The sequence below is a fragment of the Aethalodelphis obliquidens genome, unplaced genomic scaffold, assembly GCF_003676395.1.
Source record: "Aethalodelphis obliquidens isolate GAN/ISIS:26980383/991018 unplaced genomic scaffold, ASM367639v1 scaffold11, whole genome shotgun sequence".
Lineage (NCBI taxonomy): Eukaryota > Metazoa > Chordata > Mammalia > Artiodactyla > Delphinidae > Aethalodelphis > Aethalodelphis obliquidens.
Window position 1 is genome coordinate 22,125,562 of NW_020837955.1, and position 13,419 is coordinate 22,138,980.

Below are 13,419 nucleotides of genomic sequence, written 5' to 3' on the forward strand. Positions count from 1 at the left end.
AACCCCTTATGATGTGGCCACTGTCTATCCTCACCTCCCTCAGAGGAATATTGCCTTCAGGTTATTCCAAGTTCCATACATTCCCTTGAATACTCCACCTGTCTCTCACCTGTAAGCCTTTGTTCACCGTTTTCAGTACATCTATTGTAGTCCTTAGTCAAGTTCACGAAAGGCCACCTGAGTCTGTGATGTCTCCACCACCAGATGGGCATATTCTTGAGGTCAGGTTCCACGTTTTGTTCCTGTCTGTATTTATATATGGTATTTGGCACGTAGCAAATGCTTAATAACATAGGTGTTTCTGTAATGAATGAAGTTACATTAGGCCCGAATTATAAGAAAATGTTTCAATAACACTCAAGTATTTTTACTGTTGTTCACCTAGGAAGTCATAGGTTTAGATTTTCAAAAAGCAACCATGATTCTCCCTAGTGACTGTATTGGGAGGATGTAGGGGCAGTGTTGTTTATAATTGTTTTAATAAGGAAGTGACACATGCTTTGGAGTTAAATTAGGGTAGCAAGATGAAAGAAATAAGCTTTATTGTCATTCAGATTCCTATAGGACCATTTTTAACTAATGATGCTTTTCTTTGTTCTGGAAGACTTCATATTCTCATTATTGGTTGACCCCTATTCAACTCTAAGACCTATTAGGAGACAGGGCACATAGTTCAGAGTTTTTCAAAAAGTGATTCCCTAGATTGCATGCACTAGAATCATCTGGAGGGCTTGCTGAGGTGGCAGAATCTAAGACTCCACAACCAGACATAATGAATCAGAATCTCAGGCATTGGGACCCATGAGTCTGCATGCTGTTAGGATCGCCAGGTCATTTTGATACACACCGAATATACCCCCACTGGTAAGGAGTTTAACCTCTTTATTCAGATAGTCTTAGGTTCAAATCTTAGTAATATAATTTATTAGCTAAGTGACTTTGATAAATTAAGGATTTCTCAAGTGGACATCCCGTAATTCTATATACTAGAGAGTAGTCTCTCATCCTGGAGCCTGGAATACCTGCTCACCAGGTAACATAGTCCCAGTGCAGGTCTAAACTAAGATGCACTCACAGCAAATCTGGCTGCCTCTGATGCTGACCATGCCCCAGTGTTTGAAGTTGTTTTTTCCCCCCTCACTTCTTTTACATTAGTTTAGTCTAAAATAACTTAGCTCATTCATTTTTATGACCAAAACATCTGGGGAAAGCCAGGCATTTCTGTTGCATTTTTAACAGGTAAAGTGAATTAAATCCATATTTCCTGCAGCTGCTATTTCCCCTCCTACTGGGTTCTTGGGCTTTCATTCCACCCCACACAGCATGACTTCCTCACATGTTTTTTTTTTTTTTTGCGGTACGCCGGCCTCTCACCGCTGTGGCCTCTCCCGTTGCGGAGCACAGACTCCGGACGCGCAGGCTCAGCGGCCATGGCTCATGGGCCCAGCCGCTCCACAGCATGTGGGATCCTCCCGTACCGGGGCACGAAGCCATGTCCCCTGCATCGGCAGGCGGACTCTCAACCACTGCGCCACCAGGGAAGCCCCATCACATGGTTTTTAAGAGTAAGCCTTATTTCCATTTTCAGGCACCTCAGCAGGAACCTGTAATTCTACAAGGTGTGAAAGCACAAATGAGCAAATGAGGTCTCAGTCAAGGTGACCTAGGGAGTCCAAGGCTAGAGGCTGAGATCTGACAGAGAATCTCCAATGAAAGATCCAGAGCTCACTTTCTCACTTTTGCCCCCTCCCAGCTGTCCAGATGAGTTTGCTTCTTTGTACAATTGGCATGGAGGAGCTCTGCGTGGTTCTGACATTAGAGACATTGCTGCCTCCTTTTTTGGTGAAACCATTTCTGGGAAGGGTTGTCAAATAAGGTGAAGGCTAGATCCACCCTAGTTATTTACTTACTGTCACTCCACTTGCCTGTGTCCCTATTACCAGTGCTTTTGGCCACAGTGACAAGGGTGCCTCTCTTTTTGCTTTCCTGGGATGATATTATTCTTTGGCATATACACCTGTATAGTTATACATGTTTAAAATTGCTTTTATTTAGTCCGATATCTATCCAGGCTAACATTTCTTCCTGACAGTGTAAGATCCTTAGGTAATGACTTGAGTTTGTGGTAATCTTTGTACAGTGCCTAGCCACATATGCAAACTGGCTTTTAAAACCGATTTTGAATTCTGAACTATTAGATTTAATTTTAGAAATGACCCAGTCCAGGAATACAAACTAAAGTGGCTTCAGGGACCAAGAAGTTAACAGTAATATATAAGGGCAGATCATAGATATGTAGGGCTAAGACTCCAATGAGTTCTGACTCTACCTAAAATACTACATTTTCAGGTATTTGACAGAGGTTATGGTCAAACCAAACAATTGTGATTCATATTCATTTCATGGGTCATTGGTTTGCAACTTCTGATTTAGGGGCTGTATATACAAATAGTTAGAAGCTAACAATTAGGTGAGAGTCATATCACAGAGGTTCAAAACATGGTTCGGCTACTTAACGAGTTACGTAACCTGAAGCAAGTTGGTAAACCTCTGCGTGCCTTAGTTGACTCCTCTGTAAAACAGGAATAATCATACTGCCTCCATTGTAGAATTATTGGATTTTTTAAATTGAAATAATACATTTAGATGACTTAGAATGTGCCCAGATGTTAGCTATTTTTATTGGTAGCCCAACCTCTTCACTCTTTCAGTGAGAAAATGGAAGCTCAGGGAAACTGACACATCCAATATCATACAGCTGATTTGTAGCAGAGCTTATATTATGACCCAGAACACTAAATTCTAGAGTGAGTATCCTTACCTGTATATCTGTGGTTTTCAAACATTACTGTATTAGCAGCAGAACCCCCCTCACCTTTTACTCCTAAAATATTACACAGAACTCCAGGACATAACAGATCTCAGTAGTGCTGCTCTGTTTCCAGCAGAGTTGGAAGCCCAGAGCCCCACCCATCGGCTATGCCTCTGTGCCGCCTTTCTTGCCATCCCCATCTGAAGATTCTAAAAAAAGGCGTGAAAACCGTTACCCTAAAAAGTTTGAAATCATAAATGAAGATCTAATGAAGGGATAGGACCTGTCATTTTTGCATGTGTGGGCTTCCTCTTGCAAGGTTGTATGTCTCCGTTAGCAAAGACCAACTTTCAGTTATAAAAATAAAAAATGAAAGTGGGGGCTTCCCTGGTGGTGCGGTGGTTGAGAATCTGCCTGTTAATGCAGGGGACACGGGTTTGAGCCCTGGTCTGGGAGGATCTCACATGCCGCAGAGCAACCAGGCCTGTGAGCCACAACTACTGAGCCTGTGCGTCTGGAGCCTGTGCTCCGCAACGAGAGAGGCCACGACAGTGAGAGGCCCGTGCACCGCGATGAAGAGTGGCCCCCACTTGCCACAACTAGAGAAAGCCCTCTCACAGAAACGAAGACCCAACCAACACAGCAAAAATAAATAAATTAATTAATAAACTCCTACCCCTAACATCTAAATAAATAAATGAAAGTGGATAAATCCCTTGAAGCCATGGAAAATCATACCCACCAAAGCCCCTTACACCCATCTTCCTGTCACTTAGCAAGTAATAGAAATCATGAAGCTCATAATTTATAGCCTTGGCCTGACACAGAATTGTTTAACATTGCCTATAACTCAAGCTTTTTCTCAACCGTTTCATAAGTCATGGTGATTACTCTGGGTCTCAGTGGGCAAGGAGATATGAAGATCTGCTGCCTTACAGGCCTTCCATCTTCTTATAGGACATGCACATCATTAGTACCAATGAGAACCAAGTGTTCGCAGCTGTCCAGGAATGGAACCAGAATGACACGTACAACCTCTACATCTCAGACACACGTGGGATCTACTTCACCCTGGCCATGGAGAACATCAAGAGCAGCAGAGGTCTGATGGGAAACATCATTATTGAATTGTATGAGGTATGTAGCCAAGATTTCATGAATTTTGACAGTATGAACACAAGCATTGGAGTCAGATAGTCCTGAATTCAGATCTCAGCTGTACACTTAGCAGTTGTAACTTTGGGAAAGGGACTTACCTTCTCAATTCCCTCACCTGTAAAATGGGGATAAAATATTGATCTAATGAGATTGTTGTGAGAATGAGGGATAATGTTTGTAAAGCATCTAGTGTGGTGGTTGACTTAATAAGCCTTCAACAAATGGGAGCTAAAGTCAATGTCTTACGTGTATGAGCAGAATTACAGCCCAGAAGTGAAGGTACTTGACTTCAGTGATCTCTTAAGTACTTTTTTCAAGTCTGTGCTTCTTTTTATGAGATCTGGGTGGAGGGATTAGTGCCATTTATATACCTTAAATTATTTGGAAAATCATGTTTTGTGAACAACTTTATAGGAGAGGAAAGCAAATATCACTGGTAGGAGTGAGGGTTTCCCTGAAATGCTGCCAGATGCCAACACCTGTGCATAGAGAAGAACTGGCTGTGATTTACATCTTTTTTTTTTTTTTTTTGGCCGTACGCGGGCCTCTCACTGTCGTGGCCTCTCCCGTTGCGGAGCACAGGTTCCAGACGCGCAGGCTCAGCGGCCATGGCTCACGGGCCTAGCCGCTCCGCGGCATGTGGGATCTTCCCAGACCGGGGCACGAACCCACATCCCCTGCATCGGCAGGCGGACTCTCAACCACTGCGCCACCAGGGAAGCCCACATCTTTTTTTAATATGATCACCTTTATTGAGTTTCCACTTATATTGAATTTTTTTAGTGTGACCACCAGTTAAAGAATAATTTATCTAGGAAACCAAGTGATTCCATTTAGGGACTAGATTTAAAAAAAAAAGAAACTAATTGTTTCAGTGACCCTAATGATACACTGCTTGTTTATACCTCTAGTGTGTGAGCTTTCGCAGTGAAAGAACTTGAGTGACCACTTCAACTAGATGGATTGATTTGAGCAAAGGAGGCGTGTCTCATTATCCAACATTTACTAGTGACTTGTGGTCAGACCCCACAGGCTGTGCTGGTGGAGGTCATTCATTCACAGCAGGACAGCCTGTTGTGGGCGGTAGCCTCAGATGGTATGGCTGAGCTGCTCCATCGTGAGTTTTCCTCTTCGAGGGGCGGGAGTGGCTGTCAGAGCAGAGAGATCAACACATGGCCTTCTGCTTGACAGTGGTCTCTTCTGAGCAGTGCATGTCAGAGTGCCCGCATCCCTACTCTGGTATCTAAGTTGGCTGCTCAGTTACTAAGAGTGGTGGAAACGTATAAGATTCCAGTTATTTTATTAGGTAGAAGTCATGGAGTGAATGCAGGTACATTAAAAAGAAGGAGAGAAGTGAATGTCAGGGTAGAAATACCCTGATTTTCTAGGACGTAGACAAGTGCTGAAATAATTCCCTTAGCAACAAGGTCCCAGCTTCGGAAATGACCTAGATTTCTTCCTAAAGTTGTAAAGACTAGTAGAGATGACTAGGAGTGTAAATGGCTTTGGGAAGCTTACATTTTCATGCCTCTAATCACACCAGGAGGCAGAAATATACCTTTGTTATTGGGCAGTAGATCACATCTGTGGGAAGGTTTGTATGAATGTTCCCAGGAGTGAGGCCATTCCTGTTTGCACAAGTAAGCCTGTAGAGGTAAGAGGATTATTCATGCTCCTGTGGTCAGAGCCCAGTAGGAGAGGTGGACATTGCTGCAGATGACCTTTCAGCTGAGAAATTCCTGTTTCTCTGACTCTATTGATATGGTGGGTGAGTTTGCCACTGTTCCTTTCCTAAAACAGGGTGCCTGAAACTCCTTGGTCCTTTAGAACAGTGAGACATTCTGATCTGAAGTGACGCATGAATCAAAATGAAGAATGTGCCAAGATACATATAATTTTTTTTTGTCTTTCTGAAGTCAGTCTTTTTTGGGGAAAAAAATACATGGTGTCATCGCACCTACAGAGAAGCAAGATACACTAGGCAAGGCAACTTCCCTAAAACCAATTCTGTTGACCTTGTTCTCCATTCATTTTTATCAAGGTTGATCCTGCCCCTGCATTGTGTTCCAGACTATGAGGAAAGCAGGAAAGATAAGGGTTCTTACCCTCAGGGAGCTTGCAGTCTAGTTTGTTGGGCTTTGAAGGGGTCAGTAAACAAAGTTCCTCTTTTACCTGCCGAAGAATGAAACCATTTGAGACAGAAACAAAGGGTGAGACAAAAGGAGATCAAATGTCAGCTTTATTGCTTTGAAAAGCATGTAGGAGGAAATGGTCTTGCTAATACTGCTCCCCAGAATTGAACTCATCCATCCAGTCACAGGCAGAAGTAGTGAATCAAAAGCTCTCCCATGGGACATGGGGAGAGGGAAGGGTAAGCTGGGACAAAATAAGAGAGTGGCATGGACATATATACACTACCAAATGTAAAATCGATAGCTAGTGGGAAGCGGCTGCATAGCACAGGGAGATCAGCTCGGTGCTTTGTGACCACCTAGCGGGGTGGGATAGGGAGGGTGGGAGGGAGATGCAAGAGGGAGGGGATATGGGGATATATGTATATGTATAGCTGATCCACTTCGTTATAAAAACAGAAACTAACACACCATTGTAAAGCAATTATACTCCAATAAAGATGTTTAAAAAAAAAATAAAAAGCTCTCCCATGGAAGCCTGTCTCTGTAACACCACAGCATTGTGGTGCAGAGGATGTGATCTTTGCAGGCAGATCCCCAAAATAGTTGAGTTCGCGATGTGCTGTAAAAGACCAGTTCTTTTTCTCAATGTTACCAATCCGGTTATCAGTACTTTTGCCCTGGGGAGGAAGAGGTGAAGAAGTGGAAGGCATTCCAAATGTCAAGAATGGCAGAAGCCAAGAGTTGGACAGGCAGTGTAGATTTGTAAGTCCGTGAGCTAGCCAGTCTAATTGCGTAGAATAGATGGTTGTCAGGGACAAGAATGAGTGCTGCATAAGTAGTTGGGGTTCAGATTCTAGAAGGCATTTAATACCAAGGGAATAAATTATATCCTGACACTATCTAGACCATGACCATATTGAAGGTTTTTAGAGGGTGATGCTGCTTTGCACCTGGGTGTACATTCTGTGATTTGGAGATTAAGCCCAATCTAATTGGTCTCTAGGGGTCATTAGACTTTAACCTTCTTCACTGGAGATTCTCACAGAAACTGAGATTGTGTACCATATGGCCAGTTAGCAAAGAGACTATAATTTTTGTGGACTCTGAATGCCCTTGAGTAATACAGCCGGAAGAAACAGTGAGCTTTCGTGTTCCATTCAGCTAAAGTAACACACTTTCATGAAATGTATTTTGCCTGATGAGGCTGGTACATGAGACGCAGAATCTCCTGGAAAGACGTAAGTGACTCTAGTAGGGTAGTGATCACAGTCTGACTTGTATTAATGGTGCGATTCCTGCATGTTCACTAAGAGGAAAATTAATTCTAACTTGATGAATTTGGGGAGACTTGCCGATGAGTAGGTTTAAATGATGAACTGCTAGAGCATGGGAGAAAGGCATGCCTGGTAAAGTCCAGCATCAGAAGAGAACCAGAGTCTGATGAGTAGAGGTCCATTTTCCTAGAATGTCAAATGACCCTGGAGAATAGTGGGGATAAAGGCTATGAAGATGCTAGTAAAGAGCTTGACTGAAAAGTCGGGCATTTATTCTCTGGGCTGGTATTTCTCTATGTTTTCCCTTACATCTAGCAAATGATAATTGTATGCGCGAGGTAGTGCCTATGCCAAGTTAATGTAAAGCTTTATATTACAATGTGACAGGGTGTTACCTCTGTTTGCCCTTGTCTGAAATGTCTGAGATGCCTTTAGTTAACACAGATGTGAGGTGGCTTGAGCTGACCACAACTGATTAAAGCTACTACTGTGTCATTCTGTCTTCCACATGGACCTCTCAAGCCTCTTCTTGACATTGGAAAGGGGACAAAGAAAGTGAGAATTTATTTGAGAAGTACACCTTGTAGATCTTGGCACTGATCACCTTGGAGACCAAGGGGATCAACCCCACCCAACTCCCTAAAATCTAAGGCAAGGCATTGTTCATTTCCTGGTCTGTTGGAGCAGTTTCCTGCTGAAGAGGGAGTCTGTTGTGCTCTGTCCAATCCCTTCATCAGAGTGCAGTCTTGTCATGGCTGTAATTACATAATCAGGGGAGAAAATAATTCTTGAAGGCCAAATAATGATCTCTTCTTTAAGGTAACAGAGCCATTCCATCAAAACAAGGCTGGTGTTGACAATGAATACAGTTCATTATGTGTGTTCACCATTATTCTTATGACACTCTTTTCATACAGAGCTCTGTTGTGGTTTTTTCACATCTCTAACTATAAACTGCATTTCTTCCTAGATGTTCTCCACTGGTAAATCAGGTAACAAATGTTCTTTGCAACACTTTCAGTTATATTGTAGAAACATTCTCTGAGCTGCTGCATTTTCTTCAATATTTTCCTGGATTAAGCATCCAACTTGTAACTCTGTATAATACTAACAACAGCATACCAGGTAATGCCTTAAACTGACATTGTCGAGTAAATATATAACAAGCTACACACGCATTTTAAAATCAAGAGAAAAAAGAAACAGGTGAAATTAATTGTAATATTATATTTTATTTAACCAAAATATCCAAAATACTGTCATTTAAGTATATGCTCAGTATGAAAAATTACTAATGAGATATTTTATAATTTTTGTCATACTAAGTCTACAGTATCCTGGGTATATTTTACACTTCTCAAGCATCTCAATTCATATGCTAAATTTTCACCAGAAATACTTGATCAGCATTTATATTTCATAAAATTTACAGTAGAAAAGGGAGATTCACATATCCAAGTTATTCCAAGCATACTTAAAAGTTGGCCAATAACTGGATCAGGTATCAGTTTTTTTTAAATTTCAGTTTAAATTGGTTAAAATTAAAAGTCAGTTTCTTAGTCCCACTGACCCCATTTCAAGTTCTCAGTAGTCCTGTGTGGCTAGTGGCTATGGTATTGGACAGCACAACCCTTAATGATATATATACTCTTTCTTATTTATCTATTACAATAACTCCTTGTGGGAGATACCATTCCCTATTGTGCCTATGAGAGTACAGAGATGCAGAGAGTTTGGTAACTTGGCTCAGATCACACAGCTAGTAAAGGGTGATGCTGTGTTTGAACCAACCCATGTCAATTTGACCAAAAAGCCCAGGCTCTTCCTATTATACATTTTTTTCACATACATTTTTTTTATTGAGGTATAATTTATGTACGGTAAAATTTACCCTTTTTGGTTCTATGAGTTTTGACAGAGGTATGTGCTTCTACCACCATAATCGAGATATAGAACATTGAACATATAAGGTATTGTCTCACGACATTCCCTCTTATGGCCCTTTTTTTTTTTTTTTTTGCGGTACGCGGGCCTCTCACTGTTGTGGCCTCTCCCGTTGCGGAGCACAGGCTCCGGACGCGCAGGCTCAGCGGCCATGGCTCACGGGCCCAGCTGCTCCGCGGCATGTGGGATCTTCCCAGACTGGGGCACAAGCCCGTGTCCCCTGCATCGGCAGGCGGACTCAACCACTGCGCCACCAGGGAAGCCCCTATGGCCTTTTTGTAGTCATCTTCCTCCCACCAAAAGTCACTGGCAAACCAATCTGATTTCGCTCTGTCCCTCCAGTTTTATTTTTTCTACATTTTCATATGAATGCAAAAAAGGGAGTCTTTTGAGTCTAGCTTCTTTCACATAGCACATTGAGATTCACACATGTTGTTGAATATCAAGAGATGTTCCTTTCTTTCTACTGCTGAGTAATACTGCATTGCCTGGGTGTATCCTTGTTTGTTTATTCATTCACCAGTTGAAGGTCATTCAAGGTGTTTCCAGTTCTGTGTGATCATGAATAAAATTTCTATAAACATTTATGTGAACATAAGTGTTTCTTTCTCGTGGGTAAATACATAGGAGTAGAACTGCTAGATTGAATCTCAGCGTATGTTTATAAAAAGCCAGCAAACCATTTCTTAAGTGGCAGTATCATTTTGTATCCCCGCCAGAGATGTATGCGAGTTCTAGTTGCTTCACGTCTTTAACAACAGTTGGTATTATCAGTTTTGTGTGTGTGTGTGAGTGTGTGTGCGCACACACGTGTGTTTAGACATTCTTTTAGGGTCCTAGTGGCACCTCATGAGTTTCGTTTAAATTTCCTAATGACTAATTATCACGAGCTCACTATACTTGGATGCATAAAATGAAACTCTGAGCCATCCTTAGTGTTCTGGCCTCTTTGCTCATTTATTGATGTTTTATTGCTTTCCGTGTCTCTAGTGCCTGCCCTCCACCCACTGCTTTATCATGACCTTACATTACCCTTCTTTGGACAGATGGATGGCTACTTGCTACTTATAGACCCCGTGGGGACATTTTCCCCAACTGACCTTCATCGGCCCCTCACAACAGGTCCAACTCTAGGGACAGCCCAAGGCAAACCATGGTAATTGCTTTTCTCAGCAGAGCCCTGGCTTCCTTGTCCTGAGGGCAAGGGGGTGAGCGACAGATGATTATGCCACCTGGACTCAGTGCTCTGCCAAGGGGCTGCTGTCAGTGTCCCTTTGCACCTCAAATTGATTCCCAGAGGGAAAGTGGGCCATGCAGGCCTGGGACCTTGTACTACCCTCTTCTCTGGGGACCACCTTACAAGCTGGTACCTTTCTCCTTGAACTCTTGGGGCTAACAGCAGCAGCTATGCTGCTGATTTCAAACCACAGTGGGAAGAAGCATGTTTTTAAGTTGATCAGATTCCAAATACCTCCTTGGATGGAGAAGAGTTAAAATGTGTGTTTCATTCCCCGGTTCCTTTACGTTGCATGTAGTGAAGGTAAGTAGTGTTTCATGGAACTTTTGTGTCAGATATCTATGTAGCTGTGTGTGTACACATACATGCGTATATGGGTATGAGTCTACTAGGCGCCAACAGAAATGTATTTCATACTTGGATTGTAATCGAAAAGTTTGAAAGCTATTGGCCTAAGATACAGAAAACAAAGTGCCCTCCAAGCTTATAGTCCATTTACACAAGAGATGAAGCCAAGAAGCAATTCAGCAATGACGTGAGGACTTTGAACAATCCAAATACAAGTGGGAAGTGTTTTATCTTTTTTTTTCTTTTCCCCCAGACAGGCAGACAGGACTGAGATTGCTTTGGCATTAGGTGCAACTGCAGGAGAAACACCTTCAGAGGTGCAGATGGGTTCCTTCAGAATCTCTCCTTCTATATATTTTCAGTCTCCATTCTCCTGATTTTGCTCTCAGACTATGTGAGGCACACAGAAAATAGCCGTCTGAGTGGTGGAGTTCTTAGTGGGAATATGGTCATATAATATTGGCATATTATATTTTCCAAACGCGCTCATCCAGAGAACACGAGAAGCAGCTAAGTGGCTAGTAATTCACGCTAGAATGTATCGAGCTAGGAGGCAGGGGATGATGGTGACAGACAGAAGTCTGATTCTGACCTGTATATGTTCTAGAAGTTCGATATCAAGGCCCTGGGGGCAGGCGGCTGGCTTAGGGGGAAGAGTTCTGTGGAATCATTATCTGGTGCTCCATCAGATAAGACACCAGCTCTGTGTCTGAAGAGAATAGCAAAGGGCCCCCATCAGGCAGGAGGTTCTAAGGAAACACAGATTCCATTTTCTGTGAGGAATTATTGGTAATTGGTTGGAGAGAAACAACTTTGCAGTTGGTTTTAAAGGCCGAGGTGATCTGAGGGCCTCACAGCCCTTGGCTCAGTGTGTAAGGTGCCGGCCTTCCTGAAATGGCTCTGACTTTAAGCAGCAGGGAGGGTACCTCCGGGGAAGGGCATAACTCTGACAACGCTGCCCCTCTCCCCACCTTGGCTTCTGTCCTTACCCACCCTCTGTTCACATTAGGAAGCTAATCAGTTCCATCACTGGCCTTTTGTCAAATTCCCCTGGTGGTGTCCTTCCCAGATAACACTGCTCTCCTCCTGACATCCTCTGTCCATTTTTGTAGTTCTTTGTTGTTTTGTATTTGGGTTGGCATTCTCTATTCTCTTTCAAGGCCAGTCAGGTTACTTAAAAAAAAAGAAAAGCACTTCTCATTTCATCAGGTAAATTATGTCATTAAAAGAACTCACTTCTGTGAAATTCCTTCCTTTTGTTCCCACTGGCATCCTCTCAGAACTGCAGTAAACCTCAATTCATGATGACCCTCAAATAATGGGGATAAGTACAGTTAAAATTTTGAGATATCTGAGTGTAATCCAGAAAACCTGCCATTCTACCTCTTATTTATATATATTTAAACAATTTGAATTACGTTTCCTTTGGAAAATCCTGGCACTTGAACCAGAAGTCAAAGGAATGTCTCCTTGACATAGATTGCTGTCATTCTAAATATCTCTTCTGATTGCCCAGATGTAGGCATAGAAGAAATAAAAGTGAGTCAGATCTGTACTTACTCTCGAACGCTTCTGGATCATAAATGTCCTCATTCTCTGGCTACTTGGTTTGTGGTGATACTCTTCTTCCTTCAGAATATCAAGGGCGTGCAAATCCCAATACATCGGAACTCTCGCAAGAGCGCTCTCCATTATCTGTTGTGTCCTTTGCCAGCTGACTGAGGACAGAAAGGAAGGGAAGGGCTCTTTCAAAATGACCATTGGCTGAGACCCAAGATAATATGGGAATTATCCAAAGTCACCCAGTGAGCTGGTGGCACAGCCAGTGACAGGGGCCAGGTCGCCAAGCTGGGTCACCTGCCCCCAAATATCCACCTCACTATTAATCAGGAAACCTGGACTTCTCCCGTTACAGATTATACCTTGATGCCTTGAAAACCTGTCGACAAGCCCCTCCTGAGCAAAATCCCATGTTCTCTGTTTTTATTTATTTATTTTAAATTTTTATTGAAGTATAGTTGATTTACAATGTTTTAAGTGTACAGTGAAGTGATGCAGTTATACATATATATGTATGTCTATATACATATATATATTCTTTTTCAGATTCTTTTCCATTATAGGTTATTACAAGATACTGACTATAGTTCCCTGTGCTCCACAGCAGGTCTTTGTTGTTTATCTATTCTATATATAGTAGCCTGTATCTGTTAATCCCAAATGTTCTCTAGAAGGAGTAACTCCTTCAGTTGTTATCAACCACTCCCACCCCAGAGGGAATGTTGATAGTTAATTAAGGATAAAGCCCTCTGAACAAAGTGCAGAGACCTGCAGAGTAGGGCAAAGCAGATGAATAATAGGGAAGTGGGACATCTGGTTTGTGGGGGTGGAGGGAGCAGAGATGAACTTAAACTTCTTTTGGAGACCACGTGGCACGTGACATTTCTCACCATGTTCCTCCTCTTTTCCTCTGTTGTACCCCCACACGCTGTGGAAAATGCTGGGGCTTCT

At 42.5% G+C, this 13,419-nt stretch overlaps 1 protein-coding gene across 1 annotated transcript in view; it reads left to right on the forward strand.

Moving 5' to 3' along the window:
- Nucleotides 1-13,419, forward strand: part of SORCS3 (sortilin related VPS10 domain containing receptor 3) — a 583,600-nt gene that overhangs the window by 478,499 nt on the left and 91,682 nt on the right. Inside the window, exon 9 of the mRNA XM_027112540.1 lies at nucleotides 3,770-3,949. Coding sequence (XP_026968341.1) covers nucleotides 3,770-3,949 — 180 coding nt within the window. The remainder of the gene's footprint in view (nucleotides 1-3,769; nucleotides 3,950-13,419) is intronic.